Source organism: Streptopelia decaocto (assembly GCF_964273445.1).
Source record: "Streptopelia decaocto genome assembly, chromosome: 1".
NCBI lineage: Eukaryota > Metazoa > Chordata > Aves > Columbiformes > Columbidae > Streptopelia > Streptopelia decaocto.
In genome coordinates this window covers 66,672,418-66,700,068 of record NC_138663.1, presented here as the reverse complement: position 1 = coordinate 66,700,068, position 27,651 = coordinate 66,672,418, and the positions used below count along the sequence as shown (strand labels likewise).

Genomic DNA, 27,651 nt, shown 5'->3' with positions numbered 1-27,651 from the left:
AGAACTTTAGGACGATCATGTGACAAGGGAGAAAGAGGCTGGAAAACCCAGACAGCTAGAAAGTAACCTGAAAACAATTTAGCATGCTCAACAACTGAAAGTACCTATCAGTGGAGACTGAGTAATGGCAGTGTTGAATACCTGATGCTCAGGGTCCAAGGTACAGTCAAGCTGTACAACCACTTCTCTCTAAAATTACCTGCTTGACCCAAGCTTCAAGAATGTACTAGTTTTCAAGATGCCTTTACGGGCTTTCTGGAGTTGTTCCATACAGAAGTTCTCTAAACATAAGTGAAAACGGAACTGTCTTAAGCTGTAGCCTGGATAAAACTGTCTGTTATGTAAATTCCGAAGCTTGAAACAAGCCTAAAGTGAGTTGGAGTTTTGTAGGATTATGATGAACGAGGTCTAGCCTGGTAGAATAAGAATGTAGTAGCTTTCGTAATTGGTTTGTCCTCTAATTGAACACACCTTTTTCCAGATGATCTTTTAAAATGTACATTTCAAGGTTCTTGCACTCCAAATTGGCTCTCATTCATGAGACATGCTTTTCAATGGGAGTCATATGTTATCTAGGAATTGTCCTAGTACCCACTGAAATACCATATAAAAGTTAATAATAAAGCTGATTTTTATGCTCTATATTCTTACTCTTCCTAGGACAAAAACTTGGCAGTGCCTTAAAAAATCCCAAGGAGATGAGCTCAGAGTTGTCACAATGCACGGATGTCATCCTTACAAATTGGGAAGCGAACATCCAGTCACCAGGAAACCCCATGAGATGTGCAAATGCTGCCAGGTGAGCACCCAAGTTATTCTGGCTTTTGAAACTCACATGAAAATCTGCAAACATCTGTGATGTGGTTTTCAATAAATCCATAGATGGTACTTCAGTGCATTTTAGAAAATTGGGCAAGTTCCCCAAAGAGAGTTAGGAAAGTTGGGGGGCACCAGTATGTTCTTTCCAGCAAACAGTAGACAAATCTGACATCTCTGGGCAAAGCTCTCATCATAAAGCATGTCAGAGGCCTGAATATGGTGTAACTGAGGGGTTAACAATGGCAATGATAAACTACGTCACTAAAAATCTTCTGGCACTTTCATCTCTTTCCTTTTCTTCCTCCTTTATCATGCTTAGTTAGGATAAGAGATAACTTTCCATTCACATGGCACTAGCATAGACTTCTAAACTGTTTGAAGGCTTAACTTCAGAAGTAATGAATAATATGACTGAAATAGATTTGGACCAGTATGCCCTCTTTGATTTTTTTATTTTCCTCTTTTTAATGGGCATTAGAATCCCTTTTGCCTTTGCTCACATTTTGATAGCTATCTCTAGAAAATAAGAGCCAATTGTAAAATGTGCTGGCATTGTGACTTTGTTCTTTGCTTTGTGCTGCAGCCACCATTGGAGAATTGTAGCCCCATTAAAATCCATTATTCATCTTGAAGTCCTGGACGTCTGGACTGAAAGAAATCTGTCTAATTTTCATGGCCAGTTGATGGAGTATGAAGGATTTGGACTAACCAAAGAGTTGATAGGTGAGAAAGAGCTCACCTTAATGCTGGGGTGAGAGAAACAGAGGAGCTGAACTAAATTTCTTTTGCAGACAGACAGACACTTCCACGCTCCAGAAGGGATTTCTGATAATAGTTGGAGCTACTTGGGCCAGCTCAGTATCTTTCCCTTGCTAGAAATATTGTTCCAACTGCATGTATTGGATGTGAGGTCCTAATAATGGCATAACTGTGCCTTGGAAAAAAACGTGAGTCTGTCTGGGTCCTTCTTTCCCAGGCTTAAACTTGCAGTGTGACACCTCACTGTGTGTGTCTGCAGCCATGTGCCAAAGACAAGGCAGAAGGTCAAAATGATGGGGGCAAGGGAAGGGAAGCTTTTCCTACAACCCTGCTGAGCAAGGGTAGGTATCTACAGTATAAGAAGGATATAAAGCTACTGGAGAGTGTCCAGACAAGGGCCATGAAGCTGGTGAAGGTTTTGGAGGGGAAGCCGTATGAGGAGCAGCTCAAGTCACTGGTTTTGTTCAGCCTGGAGGAGACTGAGGGGAGACCTCATGGTGGCTACAGCTTCCTCACAAGGGGAGGAGGAAGGGCAAGTGCTGATCTCTTCCCTCTGGTGACCAACAACAGAACCTGAGAGAATGTCAGGAAGATGTGCCAGGGGAGGTTTAGGTTGGACATTAGGAAAAGGTTCTTCCCCCAGAGGGTGGTGGAGCACTAGAACAGGCTCCCCAGGGAGGTGTCACGGCTCCAAGCCTGACAGTGTTCAAGAAGAGACCGGACAAGCCCTCAGACACATGGTGTGAACTGTGGGGTTGTCCTGTGCAGGGACAGGAGTTGGACTCAATGATCCCTGTGGGTCCCTTTCAACTCAGGATATTTTATGTGTCTATGATCCTCCCCACCCTGACTAACAAGAATTGGCTTGGTTAGGTAGGATATTGCTGGGGAAATTAAACCACACAAGTATGTTCTGTGCGTGAAGGAGAAAGCATAGACTGGAAACTTGAACTGCTAAAACACTTGTGGCATTGAAGGACCTTGTATCCATGTCTTAGCTATGTGAGACTCTCAAGGTGACTTATTCCCCAGGGAATATGGATGTCCCACAGTCTTGTGAGCATTGCATAGTGTCTTGCACAAAGGAGCCTGAGGTGGGGGCTGCCTGTCAGAGAAGGAATTTCTTCTGACCAGAGTAGTCCAGACAGTGGAAACTTGCTAGAGATTTATAGTGGTTATAATGGGTGTCTGTAACTATATGTCTGTTTGAAGAAGGTCCTGATTGTGGTTACAATTATAGCAAGCTATCTTCTGGCCATGTCTGTGGTCTACTGTATGAATTCAAAGCTGAATGACATCAGGATTTTGTGTTAAGAGGCTTTTAGAAAGGGAAATCCATTCTGACATTGCATTTTGAAAGACTGTGCCTTACAACCCTCAAGGGAAAAAGGGGAAAGTGGAAGGCTCATCTCCTACCCTGGTCTACTTTCCAGGCAACTTCTGCGATGATGTTTCCATCTGTCCCATAAAATCTCGAGGTTCAGCGGTGACAGTGACCTTCCTTTCCAGGGCTGAAGTAGCCATGAAAGGCTCTCTCTTGACTTACGCTACTCAGGAAACAGTGTCTGGTAAGTCTATTATGATTTTGGGGTGGGGGTAGAGAAGTAGAGCCTAAAGTATGACTGTTATATAAAACAAGCAAGCAAACAAAACAAAACCCAACCCAACCCAAACATGAAACTATCTGTTCTGAAAATAAACGGTTATTAGGAAATCTATTAGTGATGTTGAGTGCTGATGATTAAATGCATAAGTAGTGATCCAGTTACTGTGTTCATTCCCCACTATAAACCTTTTAAAAAGTGATACTAATGTAGCTGTTGCTAAATTAGTGCCTTTTAATCTCCTCCTTAGTCTTCTCCGGGCTAAACAATATGCCCCTTTCTATTCTGCTGAGCATAAGTAGAACCCCCTGTCTCCATGGTCAATCTGTTATTATTTCTACCATCTCTTTTCTGCTTCTTCACCTAGTAGGCAATACTGCTGTGGGCTGCTACCGTTACCACTGCTCTTCCCCAAACCTCATCTCCACCACATGCCCAGGGAGCTACGCAGTTAATTGGGCTTTAAGTTTAAAAACCAAAGGAAACATCTCTCGCTTTCTTGCTTCCCATGCCAGGGTACAGCTGGTGACACGGGTGCACGGTTTTCTCCGTGAATAGCACTGACTTGGCACCATTAAGCAGATTGATACTTTGAAGCCTCAGATCAAAGAAACTTGGAGCTGGGGAGATGCATCCAGTCTGACTCCTCTGTTTTTATGGAACCAAACCATTTTGCATTTCTAGTGACTTGAACCACATCTAATCTCCTTCTCTCATCCCCCTTTCTCTTGTCTTACCTGGTGAAAGAGCACATCTGCTTCTCTATGTTTCAGGCAAGTATGTTGGGCTTCAGAGGTAAATCGTAGCAATCAAATTTCTCATATTAAAATTCAGATTCAGACTTTATAGCACCACCAACAGAGATCTGTCTGCTTTTTCATGTATGCACACATTTCCAAGTTGCACTTGAAGCCCTAGGTCTGAAAACCAGGAGGTGTTCTTTTCCATTCACCCACAGACTGGCTCTAAACACCTCTTGGCTCAGGCTCTCCTCCCCAGAACAGCCCTGTAACCTCTTCTGTGTTTGTGTGCCTCGGGTAAGGCAGCGCTTTCCTTTCAGGTCTGGAACCTGGAAATATGAAGGCTGCTGACAAAGAAAAGACTGGTTTTAACTTTGCACAAAACTAGTGAGAGGAAAGGAGTAAAAAGCCTGATTTAAAAAATGATAATAATAAAAAAATAAAGTACCCCTCCTCCTTTTATGCACATTCTGTATTTATGGCTTGGAATTAACCTCTGTCATAGTTAAGTGTGAGCACTTGGGCACGAGACTGTCACCAGCAACGTTAGCCATGTGAGTACTAAATGTACTTTCTTCATTCACCACATCCCTATTTTGCTGTATTTACTTTCGGTTCCTGCTGCCAGAGCTGCTATGTATGCTTGGAGAAATGAATAGCTACTTGAAGGGGAAAATAAAACAACACTCTACCAAAAAACCCAAACCTTAGCGAACTCCAACAATGTCAAATACATTGGATGTGAGATCCTCGAACCTGTCTCTGCTTTTTGTATAAGGACTCAACCTTAACCCAGGTTGATCAGCCTGCCTAAAGCACATTCCCAGCTGTTCAGCCACAGAGACCCTCAAGGTGGAAGTTTAAAAGACTCATGAAGTTTCTACACCATTCGTGTTTCCAGCAGGTTCGTTTTCCTCTCTCTCGTCACCCCAGGAAGTGTGTTGTAAGCACTGCTGCCTTTTCACCCTGGTAAACTGGGGGGTGATATTAGATAGGCATTGGCTATGTAGCATTTTATTTACAGAATTCCTGAAAACAATGCAAAGTATTCCAGAAAAACATGTAATTAAAGTGTTAATATGCCTACAACCTGGTGTTCTGCATTTTGATCAGCTTTATGGCTACTATAAATGCAAGGTGAAAGGAATATCTATGTAAATATTTTAGGAGCAGTTAATCGATTTTTAAGTTTGAATTTGGCCCTTTAGGAAAGGTTACTCCAAGTGATCCTGTACGTAGGGTCTCAGTGCCCAACCTGTAGATCATTCTTCAGAGTTCAAGTTGTTTCCAAAGTCTATAGGCCTTTTCCTGGTTGAAAAGTTCTCTGTAAAGAACATGTAGAATTTGTGCTTTGAAGCCATGCAAATGTTCACTCCAACCAACAGAACTTAAACCACAAAGCTAAGATCTCTTCTTTCTTCAATATTAATAGGCCTGCTTAAACAAATTGATGCGGTAACAGGTTTTTCTTTGTGATATGCTTGTTTTCTCTTTTAAGAGTGCCCAGGCTTTGATCTAATCCCAGTTGGAGCCACTGAAATAACATCCCCCTGGCATTTACCCTGAAATACTGAACCACACTGGGACAATTTATTCTACTTCAGGAAATAAGCTGAAGGCCATGCTTCAAGATTTTGTAACCGAGGATGCAAGGGTTTGCATTTGGGATCACCCGAGTGTTTATGGTGGACCACATCTCTCTTCAAGGCCTCTGGGAGGCTGAACTACATGTTCATCTACTGTCTTCCTTTTCTGACCCCTTTTATTGAATGAGGGTGACCAAATTCCCTTCCATCGTGGGATGTGGGAGGCAAGGAGGAGGACAACACCATCAGATTAGTGCCTGTAAGGCAGGGCCAAGAGACAGCAGGCTTCCTGAGAGCCATTGAGAGCAGCTCTTGTTGCCCAGGGTTTCTTTGGTGGAAGTGGCCTGGGCTCATCAGCTCTTGACTTCCAGCATCACGGCTGTATCTGGGAGGATACTTGTATCAATCCTGCTTTTAAAACCCTTTTTTTCCTTAACTCTTTGTAACTTGGTACTGGTCTCACTCTGGGTCTGAAATAGTTTGAGCAGATGCTGCTGTGAATACTAAAGCTGCCTTGGGCCCTATAGACATCAGGGTCTTAGCGAACGTTTCTGTAGCCAGGAATGGCTTCGTGCATTACTTGTTCTTCCATTGTCTCCCCCTTTCTCGTCTATGTACGTAGACATGTAGAGAACTGGTTATTGAAGTAATCCCAATAAAGTATGAGAGATGCACTCATATAGAGTATAAGAATAATTTGGCCATTGCACTAGGGATCACCTCTTCAGCCTGGATAGGGAATGATACTGTAAAGGCCACTAGAGATGTACCTCCTGAAAGACCTCAGAGAAATTCTGACATCCACTAATACCTCTGAGTACCAAAAAGCTTGGATTAAAAAGTCTATCCCTGGAAAAAAAGTGTAAGGGCTGTGTCTCAGGCTGCTTGGCAATGACTACAACTGCAGTATCTTCTTCTTCCCCCCACCAGCAATCTTATGTGGCCAGAAAATGTCTCTTAGCATATTCTCCAGCAGCAGCTTCCTGACCCTGCCTTTTAAAACTGATGAATCTGTGGGATACAGAGGCTTCAAAATCCTTCTTGAAGAGTTGTATCAGCAGCCAACACAAAGTGAACTGGAAGGCAGCAGCCTATGTAAGTAAGGCTTTGGGTCTTCCCCTGCCTGTGGCATGAAGCAAGCCTGTTGTTAAAATAGCATTGAAAGTTACAGACGAGGACATTCGTGACATTTATTTGCTGAATGTGCTTCCCCTAAAGCTATTGTCTGAGATAATTTCAAGATATACTTCCATGCTCCGATGCACCCAAAACTGCAGCAAGTTAATTCGGTGCTCACCCCAGGCACTTCACACTAGGTGGTCGTCCTTGTGTCTCTGAAGTTTTCACTGTCACCAAGCCAAAACCAGAAACGTGCCTGAGGAATGACTGTTGTTTAAACTAATTTTTGGGTTGGCTTGTTCTTACTTAAAACAGATGCTCATTGGGAGGAACAATTGGTCTCAGCATGTAAGTGACCTCAGATTAATTAATAACCACTGTCTGGAACCTGACACCACATAAACAGGATGCAGAATACCAAACAGTTTAACCCATCTGTGCTAACTTTCGCTTGAAAGCTTGGCTGCTCTTACTGAAGGGCCATGCCTTTTCCTGGGGCACACAAAAGGGATAAAGGGAGCTTACAAAAAGGCTAGTTCCCATGGTGCGATCCAGAGTGCAACCAAAAAGGGGAAATATGGGATGTGTTGTACCTCATCCCTTAAAATTATCAATCAGTTTCTCTGGACTAACTCTACCAATGACAAGCTTTTAATGGACTTAATTTCTGTTAAATCTTTTTTTCCTCCCTAGACTCATCCTCTGTATCACTAACTTCTGAGGAAAGTAAGTACTGTTCACTTCTGGTTTCATTTTTTTCCTTTCTCGTGTTAACACCCCTTGTGATCGGTGAAAGCTGCTGGTGGTGGGATACAGGTTACTTACACACTGTTCAATTTGCTATTACTGGAGATGGCTTGAAACACTTTAGTGAGCTAATTCTGGAAAATGGAGACTTACTGTAATGGAAACACTTCATAAATATCAGTTTTGACTAAAAAAAGGGTCAGGAAATGCTTTTCACCTGCAGAATGTGACTTTCTGAAAAATCTGTGGAGACGTGCTTAGCCAGGACGTTGCCAGCCTTTACACATCTGGAACAACAAAGTTCAGGTCCTTCCTCAGCTGGTATTAGTTGTGGTCTCTATTTTTTGGTATAGCATGTGTGGAAAACTTCTGTTATTTTGAAGAGAGAATTAAAGTGTTCCCAAGTCTCTACAATACAGATGCTTCAATCCCACCAGTGGGCTACTGTGGAACCTTTGGTGGACACAGCTGTCCAGAACGAAGTCTGGTGCTTGTTTGGTGTATTAGTCCACCTAGCTGTGACAAAATAATTCCAGAGAAATACAGAATTCCAGTGATGGATCCACAACCTGTGCTGGTGTCTGACGACACATACAGAATCTCCATGTGGGAAGCCCAGGATGGATGAAAGTGGTTGGTCAACCCTCATGTCCTGGTCCTGGCTGGCCAGCCTGTAGTCTGGGAGTCACACTTCTGTTGAGGCTTTCTAATTGATGACAAATGGGTCCTGACAGCTGTTCCCTGCAACCCCAGGTAGGCAATGGCTTCTCACACCAGAATGCCGATGAGGGCTTGCAGGCCTCCAGCCAGGACAACTTCTAAATCATCTTGTCCATCCTGGCAAATATAGATCAGTTTATTGCTTCCTACATGTCTACACACATACAGAGCTGCCCTCCAGCAGCTTAAACCTCACATTGTAGCTTTCCATGCTGCTAGCAGTGGTAGCAGTAGAGATGGAGTGTGGGCTTTCATGTGTACCTGGTAACAGTACCGGAAGAGCTTGTCTTCTGCTCCCCCAAAAACTGCTGATGCCTGTATTATGTCTCCAGCCTCCCATTATGTACCTATTGGCCTCAATTAGGCTGAGGTACAACATGCTACTGTTGAATCTTCATCTTTGTTGTGTGTAGACACCCATGGTGGTACCATAGGTCTTGAATGGTTTGTCAAACCTAGTTATACAGACCAGACCTGTAGCTTCAGTGTAAGCTACATCCATGTTGGGGTCTGGTTCCTGAGAAGGCAAGTGACTGACTGACCTCTGGACTCCCTGTGTTAGTTGTAAGAGCAGCAAACCTCTGGAGGTGGAAATCATAGTTTTCTCTCAGCACAGCACAAAAAGCACTGGTACTTCAACTGGGATTCCCAAAAATGTCCCTGAGATGTAAAGTTTTTAGTCTTGAAGCATTAGTTTTGCTTGGCAGAAAATGTTACAAGTGAACTTTGGACTCTTCCTGTTGTCTGAACTAGCTGTTTTTAGACTGAAAATGTATTTGTTTTCCTTCTTCCTTGCCCAGTGCTTAGACAGACAGAATAGTTCTGGGGAGAAAATACTTGTTTCCAAAGATGAAGGATGACAACCCCATGCTTGTGGAAGCCATACACACTGTAACTTTGGTAGGTTTCCTTCCAGAAATGTTTTGGCACTCCTGGAGCTGCAGAAACCCATCAAGCCAGATACTGCCTGGAGCCCCATTGTATTCAGCTGTACTGGGGTTAATGATTATAGTAAGACTTTGACACAGGGCACAGTGTTCAGTATGCATGTGGGGAGGGGGGTGGAAGGGAATTTGTCTGTTTTACGCACTAAGGGATGCTAAGAGTGAAATCAATAGTGCAAGCCTTTGGACAGGCTTGCTTCCTATCATCCTGTGTAGATACAGCAAAAGGATTAGGATAGATTCTGCTCTTTTCAACAGGCTTTGAACCAGGCTCCTCTGAGCAAACTCACCTGTGCCTTTAAGGTGCAAGTGTAGGCTAGACATGATCTAGAGAATAGTAAAGATCATCTATTCCACCTGTCTTCCCAACCTGTCACAGCTGTACCATGACCGTTAAAGTTAATGAGCCAAAAATAAGCATGCACATCCCAAGGGAGCTGTTATTTTTTCTCCATAAAAATTGGTATGCACAGCACTAATATGTTCTGCACCTCTGCTGGTAGCAAAGTAATGTGTCTGGGATAGCAGGGGCTGAAATTAGGAGAAAAAGCTTCTAGGTTGCCTGTACCTTTTGTCTAAACTACAGAATATTCTTGTTAGACAAATAATTTGCTGCAGTATATAATTTAGATTTTATGCAATAAAGTGCAGTGCTTGGATAGAGCTGAGAGAAGTTACTCCTTCCAGTTTTTGTACAGCATGGGGCAGGACTTGGGAAGGAAAGGGGAAGAACTGAAGACAAATGTTAAGCAATGGGAAAAGGTGATCTAAAGAGAGCTGATGCACAAAAACAAAGCATGTAAACAGGGCGGCTATATAAGCATATGGATATTGCCATCTCCTTTTAATATTATCCACAAAGAAAATGCCACAGTCCTTCCAAGAACTGCTTAACTATGTGCACTGATGACAGGAGGTTTCTGCACTCAAGCAGTGAGGTAACCTGGGGCAAACTAGCCTGAGGGCAGTGTCTTCCCCCAACTCAATGGCTCTGTGCCTCCTTGGAGTGTCTCTTCTCTCATCTTCTCACAAACAGCCTTCAAAAGATGTTCAGTTTGACTATGCTGTAGCCTCGCAGTGGTATTAGGAGAAAGCTAAACTTGATTCATTAAAACAGCGCTCTCGGGCATCCAGCAAGTACAGCGAGGGAACGTGTACATCATTAAAGCTCTGTCTCATCTGTTTTGCAGTCTCGTTATGGGTTATTTGGAGCGGGGGGGGAAGGGGAATGAAGCAGTGAGTTAAGAGGCAAGAAAAGCAGGGGTCTGAACAGAAGTAAGAGCAAGGAAGCTATACCTGGTGTTGATGGGAATTTGCTTTCCAACACAGGTAGTCCTGCAGCAAAAACTCTGCTCACCAGGCAGCGGTAGGAAGGAAGCACTGCCGCAAGGTGCTTAACAGTGGGATGGGGAGAGATGGGAGCTGGCAGCAAGTACAGGTTACTCTGACATAAAAGAACATCTATGACCTATTGAAGGCAGTGACAACTCAGACTGGAAGCATTGCCAGGAGAGACCTTGCCCCCAACTACCCCCAAATGTCACCTGCAGCATGTGAAATGCTTTCCAGATAGAAGCCAGGCTGCCTCTTCTGTCAGAAAGCTGCCACATCTGGAAAGACAAAGCCGAGGTGGATGATAAATGAGAGGAAACAAACTCAAGGGAGATGAGATCACCCTCATGGTCCTTCAATGCCTGGGGCCACTGGCACCTGTCACCCCCACTGCCCAGCATAGCGGTCAGATACCTCCTGGTGCCTGTCTCCTTGGGACAGCTTGGTGGCTGGGGAGGAGAAGCTTCTCCCCTCAACTTCAAATTGAAGAGAGCTGTACCACCTCCTCATTCAAAACAGCCATGGACCCCTCTGCCAGACACACGGGGTATGTGTGCCTGAATGCAGCTGGTGCAGAGCTTGTCTGTGTACCATCTCACCAGCCCTTAGCTGAAGTCTGGCACAGATAGCAGCAAGGAAGCACCCTACCAGCTGTCTAGAGGTTAATCTGAGAAAGCTGCTGGGGTGATGACTGACTTGGGGATACTGCCAGAAAGTTTGCGAGTGCTCATCTGTGCCCAGCGAGAGGTTTTTGTCCCTGGTGTGCTGCCTTTGCTCTCTCTTTGGGGCTTGCCCAACCCCTCTTGGGTCTTTTGGTGACCCCTGCGAGAGATGAGGGAGGGGTATGAGGACTATAGGGGTTAATATATCGCGCACACTTCCCTCTGGTGACTGCCACCCTATTTCCGCCCCTGGCTGATGGGCTTGGTTCCCCCTGCCAGCTGCAAGCCTCTCAGCTTCAGAAAGCTGTGCTCCGAGCTGTGCTGACTGGAAAAGCCAAAGTGGCTCCATACAGCTGTCTGGAGAGAGACTCCTTCTCTTGAAGCATATGGAATACTGTTTTATGTAATATTGGATAACATACATGCAAAGGGAATTAATCCCCAGGCTGGAGTCTGACCTCAGAAGTGCATTGAATAACTGCAAGGAGCAGTGACTGGGCTGTGATTCCTACATCTGCAGCCTCCCTGACTCTGTTGTGTTTCGCAGAGGAAGAATTGGCTGCCAAACTCCAACAAGCAGAGATGTCTCTCCTCTCCCACAAGGCCTATGTGAACTACAGGAGACAAAATATTGAAGAGACCAACATCTGTGGGAGAGCTGCGAGGGCAGCCTTTGGCACGGCAGCTAACTGATGGGGCAGGAATGCTGCGCTGCACACAACCAGGACCCAAAGCCATGCCCTCCCCTGGCTTCCAGCGTGTGAGTGCTATTGATACTGCTGGCAGGTGATAACTCCTTGCTTTCTCCTTTTTTCCCCTTTCTCTTTTCCTTCTCTCAGAGTGACTCTGGGTGGCCACTGATTTGTGGGATTGGCAGGTGTTATAAGCAGGTTGGCATTGCAAACTGGGGCAGCAGTAGGTGCTATCCTGAGTCACCAAGAGTCTGCACCAGGGTTTCTGCCCACAGACACCAGATTTCATCAGTACCAAACCAAAAGGTTTGCTTTACTTGAAGAGGAGCTTTTCAGGTTTTTGTGTATTTTTCCTAATTTAAAAGATTGTGGTGTGTACTGGGTAAATGTGATTCAGGTCACCTTCCTGTAGACCCTTCCTCTTTGGAAGTTCAAACTTGAAAACTCAGTTTCAGAAACCCTCTTTTTACTTGTGGTGCTGTAGCATTGCTATGTATTAAATTCCTGAAAGGTGCCTAGGAAATACTATCCTTTGGTATTCGGGTGCATGTTTAGTGTCAAGTCCTTTACACAGCTAGTACTCATCTGTCAAAATAAAATTGGTGCTCCCTGTTCCTCTCAGATAACCTGATTTACCAAGGCAAGTAGCTGTTCAAGCAGCAGGGATAGCTAAGATGGACAGCAGCAGTGTTATTTCACTGAAAAGGAAGTGATCTGGAATTTAGTGTGATGGCTCACCCATTCTAAATGTATGTTTAGGTTTCAGAGAGATTTATCTATGACTAGCTCTTAGCCTTGTTTCTCATATTAGAAAGGCCACTCTGATGTGATTTCATTTGCCAGAAGCTTGCTTTTTTGTTTGAAAGGGAAGGGTTTATATGTATTTTCTTGCGGGAGGGAAAGGTCATGTCTGACTTATCAAAGCTTCCTATGAGCTGGTAGCTAAAAACTAGACTTGGGAGCAAAGTGTATTTGTGAAGAAGGATTTTAGTGCTCAGCCCCGTCAGCATGTATCAGTGAATTACAAGCCAGGAAACTTCTGCCTCCATCTATCTCCTCTGGTTTCAGCACTATTGTGCGCTACACATGTATCTGTCCTTTAAACTGAAGACAGCAGTCTCTTTTCCATCTCTGTGCTGTACATAGCAGTCCACTTAAACATGGAAATACAAACACAAGAGTGTTTGCAATGAGGCAACTACATGGCTGTTATCTGGCCAAGTGACCTTCACAACCACAATGGCTGAAGAACTACAGCCTGCCCTTACACCCAGTCATTCAGGTACAATAGTTTAATAAATCAAAAGTTAAACACATGATCTGTTGGCTAACCAAATACTAGTCTCTCTGTTGCTTAAAAGAAACCCTTCTCTCTCCTATTTCCACCCCATGCTGCTTTGGGAAAGAAAACCGCATATTCTAGCACAATTCAGAAAACATCAGTCAATCTTTACAAAAATAATAGTTCCCCTGAACTAGCAGAGCTGTAAATTGCAGTATTTTGTCAGGCTGCTGTTGCTGATGACTGACTTGTCGTGTTATAACTGACTTTAAAAAACTGCTCTGCCATCATAACAGCAAAAATCTTGTGGGTTTTGGCTCGAAGATGTGATTTCCGCAGTGTGTCTTCAGCTGTGCAAATAGAGCAGCTTAGGGTTTTTAATTCAGTGCCGTATCACAGACCAGGGAGGCTCCCTGTTGTGAAAATATCCAAGGCATTAGGTGAATAACATGCTCACTGAAACCTTTAAAGACATGGGGGTGGGATGGGTCACCAGGCCTGCTCTTGGTGGCAGGGAACTAGGGAGAAGGAAACCTGTTCCCAGGACTCCTGAGCTGCCAGTAACCACTTCTTGCATCCAAAAAAGGGGACATGCTGCTTGGTGAAGTGACAGCCTCACCGCAGGGAAAGTCCTGCCCGTGCCTTGGCAGACTGGCAGAGCTGCAAAGTGAAACCAGGCTCCAGGCCACCTTTGTGGTGGCACCAGAAACCCCTGGCCTGCCATGCAGGATTTCACACCTTAGATTTCAATAGGAGAAGAGTGTTAGGAAAGCTTTTGGTAAAGCTGAAGAGAAGCAGTTAATGTTCATCTGATAATTTTTTTTCTTTATTGACCTAGAAATGGGCGGACAGATATTAAGAGGGGTAACTACTAACTGGGTAAGGGAAGTGTCACTCTATAAAATAACTTGGACTTCCATGACAGAGCTAGAATTTAAATGAATGTGTAGAGGGTATCTGCTGTTTATGTTGTCCCTCAAGATCTGCTGCACGTTCTCCTTTTGGACCATCTGTTTGACGCAGAGACAGTTAGTAAGAGAAGACAGAGCCCTGGTCCAGTGTGAGGCACAGCACTTTGTACAAAGGAGTTTTCCCTCTCCACCTTTTTACAAGCAAGTCTGGCTCTTATAATATAAATGTATTCCCTGGGGGGAAGGGAACAGCAGAACCAAGAATGATTTGCACCTTTTGAAGGCAGAGGCAGTGAGATACTGAAGGAGGAGGCATGAATGGTGGGGGAAAGTAGGGTTGCACGATCACAGCGTGACAAGTAATTCCCGAAAACATGGACCCTAATGAGTCCTCTTTATTTCTAGACTTGTTTGAAGCAAAAGCAAATCATAAATTAATCTACACAGCACTGCTTCTTGGGGTGAACAACTATGCTCTCCAGGATGGCAGTGTAGATTACATTTGCAGTAATACTGCCAACACAGGTATTCAAAATCAGGAGGAAGTTCTCCTGACCATCAGCCCAAGCTGCAGTTCTGATTGACTTGGCTTCCTCGTTCCATGGGCTCTGGGGTTTGTGTGTGAAGGTTTGGGTGGCGAGGGAGGGCTCCTGCCCGGCACTGGCTGGATATGCTTGGATGCTGTGTGTGAGTTTTATATGGCACAAGAAATGGGACTGTGAAATCTCAATAGGCTTCTCATTAAAATTTTTCAAGTAGCTGGGAACACAGCACGTCCTGATGCTTCTAGAAATGTCCTTCCATTAGCAGTTACTGCGTGAAGCTGATTGTCCTATCAGAGAGGCATGTTCTGCTTAATTGCGATGGAGGTGTTATCCTGCTTCACTCTTCTTGCTTTGTGGATTTTTTTCTCTTTGCTTAAAAGTAGTTTAGCAAGAAACCACAAGCTGCTGGTTGTACAAGCAATTATTTTCTTTTAATTTTAGCAAGTGCTGATTTAAGATGAGTGGTGAGATGATTTGTTTGTGCATGTTTTTAAAAACAAACACGCAAAAACCACAAACAAATGAGCTATTCCCAGAATAGCTCATGCTTAATGTTGGGGCTCAGATTTCTTCCTTTTAATGTTCTAAGTAGCCTGTCATATTTGCATATGGGCTGAAAGGCCTCCAAGAAGAATCTGTAATATTTGATGTAACTAAAACTTATAAGCTAAAAAGCAGATCAGTATATCCTTGAAGCAAAATAGCCTGAACTAGCTGGAAGCTGTGTTTTAGCATCTACATTTCCTTGCAAGAGCCAGTCCTTTGTGTGCATGTTTTCCTTGATACAGAATGAATGCACCCACACACAAATAAGGATCAGTTGCTATTTTTCTTTTCAAAATACATACACAATTTGATCTATGCTTGCTGTACTCTCTGCTTTCCCTTCCTTTAGTGGCACCGTTTATATAATTGCTGCTATTCTGATTAAAGTGCATGAGTACAAGCTGAAATTTTGACACAAGACAGCCAATGCTTTTTAATTGCCTTTAGCGCAACTCTAGCTGTGGCACGTCTCTTTGAATGCAGCTGACTTGCAAGAAAATCTGGGAGACAAATGATACACTTCTTATTTATGTTTTTTCTCTGGCAGAATTGCTCTGTGAATTTTTATCACCTAATGGTTTCTCTGACACCTTTTAAAACTCTTTAGCTCTTCACCAAGAGACTATTTTATGTGACACTTGGGCCAGTAAACCGTTTCTGGGATCTGGGAAGTGCTATCCTTCCTTCACAGAGCAATCCATTTTGAAATTAGCTGGGTCTTTGTGCTCCAGAACAACCTACATCTGCTTGGCTGCTAGTCCTGAATGGACCTATTAAATGCCATATTTCTGTAAAAAAAGCAGCAAGTATCTATTGCTGACTAGCAGGTTCTGAAATTAATATGTACCAAGGGTAGCATAAATAGTTTCAGTGTGTGATTTTTGAGAGAATACTGGTCTCTGGCTTAGTAAATACTAACTTCTATCCAGTCTATTGAAAAAGGTGATTATATAAGGTAGTAAGTCAGCCAGGGCCTCAGCAGAGCTGGGAGGAACTGGCTTCTCTTCTGTTCGAAATGCCTTTTAAAATTGACAGCACTTAGTGATATGGTTGTTAATAGACTTGTCCTCTACTAAGCTATGTCCAGCCTTGTTGTCCTTCTCCTATGTGGTTCCAAAGCATGGTCTGAAGCCCCAGGTTCTTTCTGTCCCTTGTCTAAGGCAACTTGTAGAAGTGCTGTCACCCTATATGACCCCCATTGATGTACAAGGGGGATTCGGTCTGTGGCAGTTTAGATGGGACTTTGCTGCTGCCTCTGACCAGCAAGGTGGAGTTGTGCTAAATTTATGCACTTTGAATTTCCTTCTGGAAGTCAGCATGTTACAGACAGGTGTCTACTCACTATGGCAAGTTGTAATGGCAGGCTCCTGGCAAATTATGTGCTGCTCTCCACTGTTTTCAGATAAATGTTTCCAGCATGAGCCCTAGACTATATTTCACTTGCATTTGTATATGAGATTTAGTACTTAGAGTGGGACAGGAAACCTGGGACACCACAAGATACAGTGAATAATCCCAAAGCAGAGGCACAAGGAGTGTGTGCCACAGGCAGAGAATGGGGGCTTGTATGTGTAGGCATGACAGCAGGAGCACAACATGCTCTAAAATCATTACAGTCTCCATGTTTAGGCTTGCAAGCAAGACAGCAGGTCTCAGAAGGGGAGGGCACACAAGTTTTATTTGGGGGTGAATGCTCTTTAGCCCTAGCAGTGGGTTGGAGAGTAGAACTAGGTCCTGAAGACTTGCAGTTGATCATCAGTAAAGACAGTCAATGACATGTGTCCCAGGGTCCCTAACCACTGCTATTTCCTCTCTTCCTTGCCCTGACCTCGGAGAGGAATCCTAATTAATGGCAACAGCAGATCGTGCTCAAACAGGATTTCAGATCTTCATGATACAGAGCTACCCCAAACACTGATGCCAGTGCTCATCCCCATTCCTTATGGAGAACTATATTTCTGATGTCCTGTGTCCCAGTGACACATTCCCCATCATACCTGAAGGTACCACCCACAGACATCACCTCCTGAGGAACTGGAATTGCTCAGGAAACGGTTGCTGGGGATTTTTCATTGTTGGTTTACGGTTGGCATTGCACCAGTTGGAAAAGGAGCTTACGCTGCCATGAGCGCAGCACTGCTTGGGATATCTGGTAATGAAACCAGCTGGGAGGCAGCTATTCGCACTTTCTGATCAGGAAATTAAAACACTACAATGGGGCAATGTGAGTTGAATTCTTTAGTAATTGTCCCTCTTCTCTTCCAGCAGTTTTGGAAAACATACAGTTCCTGTAAAAAGCCAGAGGAGCACCTTACTCTACCACTCCCTCCTCTAGCTCAGATGGAATTCAGTTTATTTTTTCCACCAAAGTAAAAGTACTAAATTTAGCAAAAGCATGTACTGTAGCCTACTCCTGCCTTATAATTCCCTGAGAGATCTTCTCAGAGGTGACCTGTCTGGAAATACCAACATGGTTCAGTACCAGTTAGGAGTCTCGGGTGCCTTTTTCAGCTATATCGGAGCCTTTCAGATGGTGAGGTAGAAGAAAAAGAATACAGCCACCTGCCTTGCAAGAAGCAAAGCTAGCTTTCTAAAAGGTGCAGAAGACTCAATTATACCACATATTTCTCAGAGTAGAAAACCATGACGTAGTTGCTTGAGGGTTTTTCTTATCTGCCTCTGTTTTTATTAAGCTGCTTTTTCTTTATTCCTGACCTGTGACAGCTGAGAGAGTCTTCCTGGGAGAGGGAAGATGAGTGTGTGCATGTACATGGCAAGGAGCTGGGGAATAGCTCTTGAGCCAGCTTGTTGTGTGAAGGATGCTGTACGGTTTGTGTTCAACATGGACCACGCTTGTCCTGTGGTTCCTACACAAGGCTGGGAGTCCAAGCAAGTCTCCACCTTTTTTTCTTTTTCCTCAGCTCTTCCATCCTGCTCAACCAAAGGAAAGTGAACTGCAGGTTTCCTTAAAGCTGAGATTTTTATTTCTCAGAGCTACAAACAGCAGTGAGAGACTCCTGGCTGCCACATTGCTAACGTACATGGCAGGCTGCACACCACAATGTGCCTGTGCTTCTGGGGTGCAGAGGGAAAACCTGTCAGTTCTTGCTGCCCTTTGCCTGCTCTTGCTGCTCCATTTCCAGCTGATGAAATCTGCTCCTCACTTCTAGGTGCTGCTGGGTTTTGAGAGAATATGTGAAGCACAGGAAAGAAAATGTGTCTCGTTGGCTGGTGGCAAGGTGTAAGGTGGTAAGCTTAGACATCTGCTTTCCCTCTTTAAAGCAGCTTCACTCCCAAATAGTGCCAGGTGACAACATACTTGTCATTGTGATGGTGTGTAGACTTTGGTCTTCTGGCTGGATTTGGGTAGTCACAGTTGCTCACCACATTAGGTCACACTCCTAATTTTGAAGATGCAGGTAGCAAAGTGTATGCTTAACCAAGAAATGCTGCAGCTCAGGTAACTAATGTTTAGCTTCGAGCTTCCTGTAGATATTTCATCACTTTCCTCCTCTGCTGCCACCACGTGGGCAACATCTCTGTGTTCATTTAAGGTTTGTATTAATCTTTGAAAAGAACATGCTCCATCCTTGATTGTATTGCAGTTTTTAACTGTATGTAACATGTTTCTTCATTTGCTGTCAAATTTTTCTGGGGGGAATTTGAAGTGTTAAAATAACAAAACAGGGAATGAAAATCTCCATCATGGTTTTCTTTCCCATTTTTCTTTTGAAGGACTTCCAGAGGGTGTACATTTTTCACACTCCAGAAAAGTTTATGCAGAGTAACTGAGTGTTCATAGCAAGTTACAGATCTCAGACAGAAGTTTCACAGACATCTCAATCAAAAGCCAGGCTCAAGCCTGAGCAAAATTTTTCCAAAGGGCTGCTTATGAGGCAATTATATTCAGAAGAATCTGTGTCACAAGGGTTGATTGACTGGCTTTTACATGCCATACATTCAGCTCCAAAAATTGCACTTGGGACTTGACACCATTTATACACTCCTGGAAATACTATTTTGGGAGCAGAACTCTACTAAAACTGCCAGCAGGGAGTTCTGGAGAAGAAGGGTGACTAATGAAGATGTCTGGTGCAGCTCATACAGTTTAATGACAGAACAGCATCGGTGCAGCCATGCAACCTGGATCCTGTTCACCTTGGGGCTTATGCAGGCCAGAGCCAAGTGAATAATTGTATTTGAAGTTGGACAGAGATAAGGATATGTAACTTATCTTTGTATATGTCTCCATTAGTAACCTTCAGCATTCCAATAATTGTTTATAATCTGCTGCTGTATAAAAAAGCAGCATATAAATTCAATTCTATTAGAAGTAGTGGCATTATGCTGAGGCAGGTCCTGCAACCTTAGCTTTTGTGGGGTTAACTTATTTCAGTATTACACCTGAGCAAAAGACTCAGCAAGTCCTTACTTTGCCTAGTGACAGGGTATCAGAAGGGAAAAGAACATTACCCTTTCCCTCAGCAAGGAAATGTTGAAAGCAGTAGGTAGTTTGGGGTCAGGGGTCTGATCTCCCCTGTCAGTTCAGGATGCAGTTCAGGGGTAGTTCCTGGAAGCCAACACCTGAGAGGGCTTTGACCTCAGTGTGTATCAGAGAACATCCTTCTGAATGGCTGGAGTGGTCTCATTTGCAGCTTTGTTTGGGGAGAAAAAGTTTAAATGAGACAGACTTTAATACATCAAATGCAGTTCTAGGTGTCTGGAAAGCTGTGCTGAGTCCAGTTGCCCACAGCTGTCAGGACAGATCACAGCTGGATTCAGTCCTTGATAGCAGCCACATAGCAGGATATCCAGTGTGGCTGCAGTATCTAAAAGAATAACTAAATCTCATGTGGTTTTATCCATTACAATAGCTCTGACAGAGCAAGTTTGGCTTCAGGGCTGTGAAGTCCTGGTGCCAATATGAAAGAGAATCGCTATTCAGCCTTGGAGAATCAAGACTGACTCTCTTTCCATTTTCTCTCTCTTTCCTCCCTCTACTGGTGGACAGAATAAAATCATAAAGCATTTAGAGTTTTCTTTTGGTCTTCAGAGACATCTGAGTCTAGAATTCAGTAAAACTTCCAGCTCTGACTCATCTGAGCAAAAGCAGGTGCATCAAAGGCCTACCCGAAGTTTCCATGCTGTTCTGGGGCTAACCTTGGTTTCAGCCCTGGGCTAGCATCCGTCACAGCAATGCTCTAAAAAGGCCAATGTCCACAACTGCCTTAGACAGAAAATGCTCCGTGAGTGAGCCTGGTGCATCTGGTTGCCTGGGGTGAGACTGACTATTATCATCCCAGCATCTTTGAGGTATGAGGGCACCTCTGGAGGTCTCCAGTCCAACCTCTGCTCAGAGCAGAGTCACTCAGGACAGGTTGCCAAGGGTTGTGACTCGTCACGTTTTGAATATTTCCAAGGATGGGGACTCCACAACTCCTCTGGGCAGCCTCTTTCAGTGTCTGACCATCCTCACAGTAAAAAAAGCTTTTTCTTATGTTTAATTGGAATTTCCTGTATCTCTGCTTATGCCCACTTCTTCTCGACCTTTCACTGGGCACCACTGAGAAGTGCCTGGCCCTGTCTTATTTGCCCCTTCCTATCAGGTATTTATACACATGGATAAGATCCTGCTGGGCCTTCTTGTCTTCAGGCTGCACTGGGGGAGGTTGTTCCTCTCCAGGTGCAGGACTTTGCACTTCTCCTTGTTGAACTTCACAGTGCTCCTGTCAGCCTATTTCTGCAGCCTGTTGAGGTCCCTCTTGATGGCAGCACCACCCTCTGGTGTATCAGATCCAATTACGTTGGATCAGCTCTCCCCCTCATCCAGGTCTTTCAATAAGGATGTTAAACAGCATTGGTCTTACTTGCAACCCCTGGTGTATGCTGCTAGGAACTAACCTCTAGATGGACTAGAAAAAGAAAAAAACTTCTCTTCTAGAAGCTCTGTGTTGCTCCATGTAGTGCATGGATCAAGGACAAGAAAATGAGTTTGCTGTTGGTTTCCCTATGTAACATGAGGTGCATTTATGGAGCTGCAAGACAGAGGTGGAGCCTGCTGAGGAACAAGCAGCTCCATTGCTTCCCAGCTGGATGAAAAGTTTGTCCAAATGATAAAACTTCCAACCCAGCTGGTGTGGGAGATCCTGATGAACTCTTTCACTAGCTGTCTTCCTCAGATCTTGAGATCTTACTATGCAACACGTTTATAACATTGCTTGGAAACATGTCACAGCCTTTACTAGATGTGACAACCTCTGCAACCTGTATCATACCTGTTCCCTTGATTTTTTGGACTAGAAGAGTCACTGTTCAAAGGGAATACAACCTGTGACATTCTGTTCCTTACAGAAGCTTTTGACATTGCTAAAAACAAACTTTGCAAATATCCATTATTTGTGTTAAATGCTTTTACACCCCAGAGTTTTCTCCTATATTGCCTGCTGGTTTATAACTTCTGAAAAGCAATCTCTAAGTATAAAATAAGATGATATAGTAAGAAACAGTTTTTAAGGTCTCCTTCTGTTGAAAGAAAGTCTGTCCGGCTGCATTAAGAAAAATATGACCCTTTTAAATCTGCTAACCCCTCCGACAGAAGAAAGCTATATTCTGTTCTGACATAGACAATTTAGTAGCAGCCATTTTGAAAACTGACTTCAGCATCTTAAAAGAAAATATGCTTTTGACAAGGCTGCTAAAAAAAAAAAAAAAAAAGAAAGACTCTCATAAAGACCCATGATTAATAAAGGTATTGTCTTAAAATAGCCGATGCAATAATGGGAGGTATACTGAACTAAAGTTACATTTTGCTGTAGTTTTGATTACTAGCACCTCAGTGCATAGGTTTTTTTCTCTCTCATGGTCTGTATGCGAGCCATTTGGAACAGATCTGCTTTAGATTTAGTACACTTTTTAGACTGAGAGTGAGAAAACCCATCTTTAACCACCTCTTTCACCCTCAGGAGAGCTCTTTGTCTTTCTTCTCAGCTTCTTCTAAGTTTTTAACCTATGGCAGATCAGATGTTTCATAGCTTTTCTGCTGAGAGACTGTGCATTGGGGTAAGAAGCATTTCTTAGAAGACTTCTCGAAGTCCTCCACACAGCAGGTTCACCCCCTTATTGGAAACAGTTTTGAAGATGTCAACCAACAACAATTTTGACAATGATTTATATGGCTATTTTACTATAGCACTTAATAGTGTTTACCTCTTCTTGTCCCCAGATGGCAGCTTTTCAAAGGGCAATTGCCCTACTGCCACAGATCACAGCAAATCCCATATACTAAGGAGGAAGCTACACAGTTGTTTAGGATTGTTGTAAGTTTCACTGTCACAATAGTTGTTGGTCTGATTGGTTTTTGTTTGTTTGTTTTTAATTTCTGCAGAGGTTTGTGGGGACACAGTTCAATCACCACCTTGCCAAGATGAAAATTAAATATTTCAGTTCTGATCTGAAATTATTGCAGTGAAGTGGTGCCAATAGGATGTTTACTCACATGGGGATAGTCATAAGCAGCAGTAACAAACTTGTTGGCTTTCTTATCTTGGATACATACGCAACACAACAGTCATGTAGATGGCCCCTCAAACACTGGTATTTGCAGTGCCTGTTTACAGCTCCAAAACGCTAAATCCTTTGGAAGCATCTGCAGAAAAAGGATATAAAGGATTTTATGATGCAGTGGTGTCCATTGGATGATATGTGATGAAAAATACCCTTGTGGTATCCAAATCTTTCGGGTTAATTTCTCTCCAAGCACATCATCCATCAGGACTAGCTTAGAAGTTATAGACTGCCATGTTAAACGCTGGAGAAGTAATCCCTGGAGGACTAAACAAAAGCTATGACTATTTCTTACCCATGTAAGAGATTCTGAAAAAATGTTTTCCAGTCACAGGGCTGGTGTGTTTCCATTACACTTGGTTCCCAAGAGATCCAAGGGTGTAACTAACTGGACTGGAAAAGCAGATTTGGCATTCTGTTGGAATACCCAGGTGCTGACTTTGCTGGGAAAAGTGATGGGAACATCCCTGCTAAATGTTCATTCTGGAAAGCATCACATCTGAGTGTTGCAGATATGGGAAATACCCTCCCACATGTGGGATTTAGGAAGCCATCCCAATCAACTCAGCAATAAGCACTTCCATCTCCCTTTTCTTTTTCTAGAGATACAACTCTTTCAGTCCAGCAAACATCCTGCTGTTTGGCATGAGTGCTTTGTACTTCTTCAGGGTAAAAAATAACTATGAATCACCCCACCTTTTCGGTCTTTTGTTTGATATGTGATTCTCTGTGACAGGTTCATGCTTTCTGTCGCTGTGAAAATGTCATTAGTGAACAACCGTCTATAAACTTACTTGATGGTTGCTTTGGGTTTAGATGCTTTCAAATGGTTCTTTTCCTTAAAAAGACAAACACCCAAAACAAACAAACTTTCCATAAATATTTCCCCAAGCCTTCTGGGAGTACAAGGTAGTTGCACCCTCAAGGCTGCTGTATACATTTCTGTGGGAGCTGCAGTTAGCTCTGGTACATAAACACTGCTAACACATCCATGTAGCAAGAAGTATTGTGGGCTGTAAAATACAGCTGCATCCTAGATTTTAAAGTGCTGGTAATTGCTTTACAGCATCAGCTTTGACTTCATTATTGGTAGCAAAGTGGTGAATGAGGTGTTTGAGCATTTTGTTCGAAGACTTGCCTAGAACTTTTTAATCCTAATGGAACCATAATTGTTAGACATGCAAAAATGGGGCCTGCCTAAATAGTGACAACTCAGTCTTCCACCTTCTCATTTAGCTGAAGAGCTCAGCTTAGGCATATTTAGGCAAAGCTGCTACCACTACTGTGATGGTCTGAGAACTGACCAGCCCAACCTGCCGTTGTGCATCCCCATCTGAAACAGTAATTCTGTTTTTTATTTTATTTGTGCCATCTAGGGACAAAGCTGTGAGAGCCCTGCTCCTGTCTGTCATTTTTCAAGACCTTAGTTTGTTTTTGGTTTCCTGGAAAAAAGCACTTGCTCCTCTGGCAATATGAGGTTTGTAATACATTTTCTTTAGCAGTGACATATTTAACCTTTCTCAAACCCATTGCTATTATAAATATATGTTGCTTTTCAAATATACAGTAAAAATCACCCTATAAAACATGATTTATTAACCATGTGTGGAGGCCTGATTTTTTGTAATAGTATTTTACTCTCTAGCTATCCAGAACTCTTCTCATCTGGGCAAGAAGCACTGGAACAAGCTGTGCAGGGAGGTGGTTGAGTCACCATCCCTGGAGGTGTTTAAAAGATGTTTAGATGAGGTTCTTAGGGACATGGTTTAGTGCCAGATTTAAGTTATGGTTGGACTTGATGATCTTAAGGGTCTCTTCCAACAAAAACGATTCTATGATTCTAAGAACAGCACCAGGCTGCACATGATGCACTTGGAGGCATGAGGGTCAGCACTCAGCTCTCAGCAACTCAGAGGTCAAAAATCTGCTCAGGGACAGAAACCCAGGTCTTCCTAAGAAAGCAAGAGGCAAGACCTTTTAAAGATTGTTAACTTTAAGGTACAAAAGAAGAGAGCCACGTACTGGATGGTGTCTGTATAATCCGACTCTGGTAGGGGGGATGTTAATGGGGACAAGTGTGACCTGCAAACGAGATGATAGAATGGCCTCATAAAGATGTTGGCCACCACCCTCCTCAAACTGGGAAGGTAATTTTCCTTGTCTCCTCTTTTACCCATTTTCTGCCTCAATTTTTTGTTGTTTTCCTATTTAAAGAAAAAACTTTTTTTTTTTTTTGATCCTGCTTGTTTATTGTTTTTTTTTTTCCTCCATCTACACAATTTCCCTCTCTATCATTTTCTCTCTCTTTTTTTTTTTTCTTTTTAATTTTCTTTGTCCTTTCCTCAGGTGTAGGATGACATCCAGCCATGCAAAAAAGAACTCCTACAGAGAAGTCAGATTTAAAGCTATCATACAGGTTTTTTTTCCTCATATTGGGCACTACACTCAAACAGTTGTTTTTAAATATGACCCCTCTTTCTCTCCAAGGAGCTGTAACATGAAAAGATGCTTGAACAAACCAGCACCCACCTGAGCACCACTAACCTTGGCTTATCTCCCCACATCATACTTATTTTTTAATGAAAACCTGCTGGCTGCTTCAAAAGATATGTCTAAACAAGCACAGAACAGCTCCTTAGAGAGATGATCTCTCCACTTTTATACACACAAATTTATTACTGCATCATACTTCTAAGAAAAGAGTGTTTCCTTATGCTTTTCTCTTCTGCAAAGCACTCTTCCCACAGATTTTTTTAAAACATCCATTAAAAAAAAATCTATGAAACTTAAGTAACAGAATGAAATTATCCTGATTTATTCATGTTAGGGGGCATATTCAAACTACATGGAAGCTGCTGTTGGTGTGAACACTTAAGGAGATCACTGAAAGACAGATGGAACAACAACAACAACAAAAGTGAGTGGAGAGGTGCATTTTAAAGACTTGTGAAACACCATCCCACGGAGACATCAGCTCAGTCAGCTGGGGATTCTCACATTGTCTCTGCTTTGACTGGATGACAGGGTTTTCCTTAAGACTGGCTGCTCTCGAGGTAGGTTTTGGGGATACACACACACACAGAGTATTCTTGTAGCATCATCCTCCACACATGTTCATGCACTGCAACCTCTAAAGATGCTTTTGAGTTTCTTCTGCTCCTCCACCCCAACAGGAGAAATCAGAGTCCCAAAAGGAGCTTTTGGGTTTTATGGGCTGTCAGGCTGACCTGGTGGTAGGTAAGGTGCTTAGATGGAAAGTCAGCATTACATCTTTTCTCACCTTTAAAACAGTTCACCTCTGCATTGTCTCAAGATGCAGACAGCTTTATGCCTAGCCAAGAAAAAGAATGGTGGATATCAAGTATCTGCACTTTTAAAAGTTATCAGCTATTTCCCCTAATTTATTGAATTAAATTGCTGATGGAGGAAGAAAACAGGATTTACATGTAAAGAATATTTCTGCTACTAACTTTTTCAGACCTCTGAAGATTTGGCTTTCTTCCCTCTCTCTCTCTTTCCTTTATCTGAAATCTGCCTTATTTCTCTCTGCATTGGCTTTGGTGTTTAGACTCTTTCGTTCATTTTTCATTACAAGAGTGGTTTTTTTTCCCCTCACCTGCTGGTTATTTATTTTAACTTTCCCTACTGCAGAGAAGAAAGTGGCTTTCATTTAGAAGGAACTCCAGCACTGAGACATCCAGGAGCTCCTAATCGTTAGGACATACAACCCAGGTTTTTAGATTTTTCTCCCGCTTCATCTAAAGACTTGCACCCTCCAAAATAGTTCTGCTGCTGTATCGGAATGCAACTCACCCAAATGTCATACATCACCATGCCCCACCACCGACAGTCCATAGGTAAGTTAGAGACGGCATTAGTGTATATCTACTGCCTTGTACTGAGAGTGCTATAAATTTGAAAGATAATAGTTGAAGCAGATTATGTTTTGGAAGAGCTGCCTTGAGTGTGAACTAGTCTTCAATAATGTTTCTGTTGTGTTTTTTAGGGATAAATGTGACTTTTCCTGTTAACACAAAAATCTGCCCACTTTGCGGGAGCATGGGACACCCACAGCCCCTTCTCTCATGATACCTGCAGAAGGAGGAACAGGCCCTGGCAGTGAATAACAGAGGAGCCTCTCTGCAACACAGTGATGGTTGCACATGCAGGAGACATCTCCTGGGAAAGCTCGTGTCTCCGCAGTATCACCATAGGGCACCAGGCAACAGAGTATGACAGGGCAGGCTCGGGATTGCTTCCGTCTTTCATTGTAAGTTCCTCTTCTATCCAGCACCATATGTGTGTATTCACCGCTATATCTCTTTCTCTGTTCCCCCACAGGCCAGGTACCCTCTCCTCTCTCATGGGACTCGCTCTTTTTTGCTGTACTGCAGGTGAACCATATCGCTTTGGGCATGAAGGGGCAGTAGGTGGGTCCTGCCACCAATCCTACTCAGTCGCAAGGCAAAGGCACCTGTATACTGAGAGAGATCCAGTCTGCCCTGTTGTAGCAGAGTGCAGAGGATAGTCAGCAAGCTCATGTGAGGTGGCTGCAATCAAGACCTTAATTAAGGATGTGCAGCAGTAAAGGACATTGTTCTTTCACTGTCTGCTTTCTGCAGAGTAAGTGCCAGCCACCACAAAGCTGTATGTAGCTCTTGTTTGGTGCAATGCAAAGGCAGGGTAGGAATAAGTGTGTTTTGGCCATATTGCTATACAACATATAGGACCTGAGGGAATGTCAGGAAGATGTGCCAGGGGAGGTTTAGGCTGGACATGAGGAAAAGGTTCTTCACCCAGAGGGTGGTGGAGCACTGGAACAGGCTCCCCAGGGAGGTGTCACGGCCTCAAGCCTGACAGTGTTCAAGAAGAGACTGGACAAGCCCTCAGACACACGGTGCGAACTGTGGGGTTGTCCGGTGCAGGGACAGGAGTTGGACTCCATGATCCTTGTGGGTCGCTTCCAACTCAAGACATTCTGTGATTCAATGGTTCTAGCAGTGCTTTACATGGCACTGCATGTGCTACCTGAGTACAGAGCTGCTGTTAGTGCTGAAAGAGCACCTGGGGATGGGCTTAT

At 43.5% G+C, this 27,651-nt stretch overlaps 1 protein-coding gene across 4 annotated transcripts; it reads left to right on the top strand.

Annotated features, from left to right (window-relative positions):
- The first annotated feature begins 30 nt into the window (after positions 1 to 30).
- LOC309444736 (uncharacterized protein) lies at positions 31 to 25,540 on the top strand. Of its 4 annotated transcripts, none has more exons than XM_082062820.1 (8): positions 31 to 160; positions 661 to 799; positions 1,403 to 1,542; positions 3,012 to 3,146; positions 6,439 to 6,603; positions 7,321 to 7,353; positions 11,580 to 11,792; positions 25,399 to 25,540. In XM_082062820.1, exons 1-7 carry the CDS (start codon positions 145 to 147, stop codon positions 11,723 to 11,725), a joined length of 774 nt encoding a protein of 257 aa, XP_081918946.1. In that variant the 5' UTR covers positions 31 to 144; the 3' UTR covers positions 11,726 to 11,792; positions 25,399 to 25,540. The 4 variants fall into 4 exon arrangements, with proteins under 4 accessions (XP_081918946.1, XP_081918949.1, XP_081918947.1 ...); XM_082062823.1 differs by lacking the exon at positions 11,580 to 11,792 and adding an exon at positions 23,948 to 24,048 and having other exon boundaries at positions 25,399 to 25,515; XM_082062821.1 differs by lacking the exon at positions 25,399 to 25,540 and adding an exon at positions 23,948 to 23,968.
- Positions 25,541 to 27,651: the final 2,111 nt, after the last annotated feature.

Excerpts from the sequence above, each read along its gene's own strand:
- LOC309444736 (XM_082062820.1), top strand. Across the intron at positions 1,543-3,011 it reads ACTAACCAAAGAGTTGATAG|GCAACTTCTGCGATGATGTT; the intron begins GTGAGAAAGAGC and ends TCTACTTTCCAG. Across the intron at positions 7,354-11,579 it reads ATCACTAACTTCTGAGGAAA|AGGAAGAATTGGCTGCCAAA; the intron begins GTAAGTACTGTT and ends TGTGTTTCGCAG.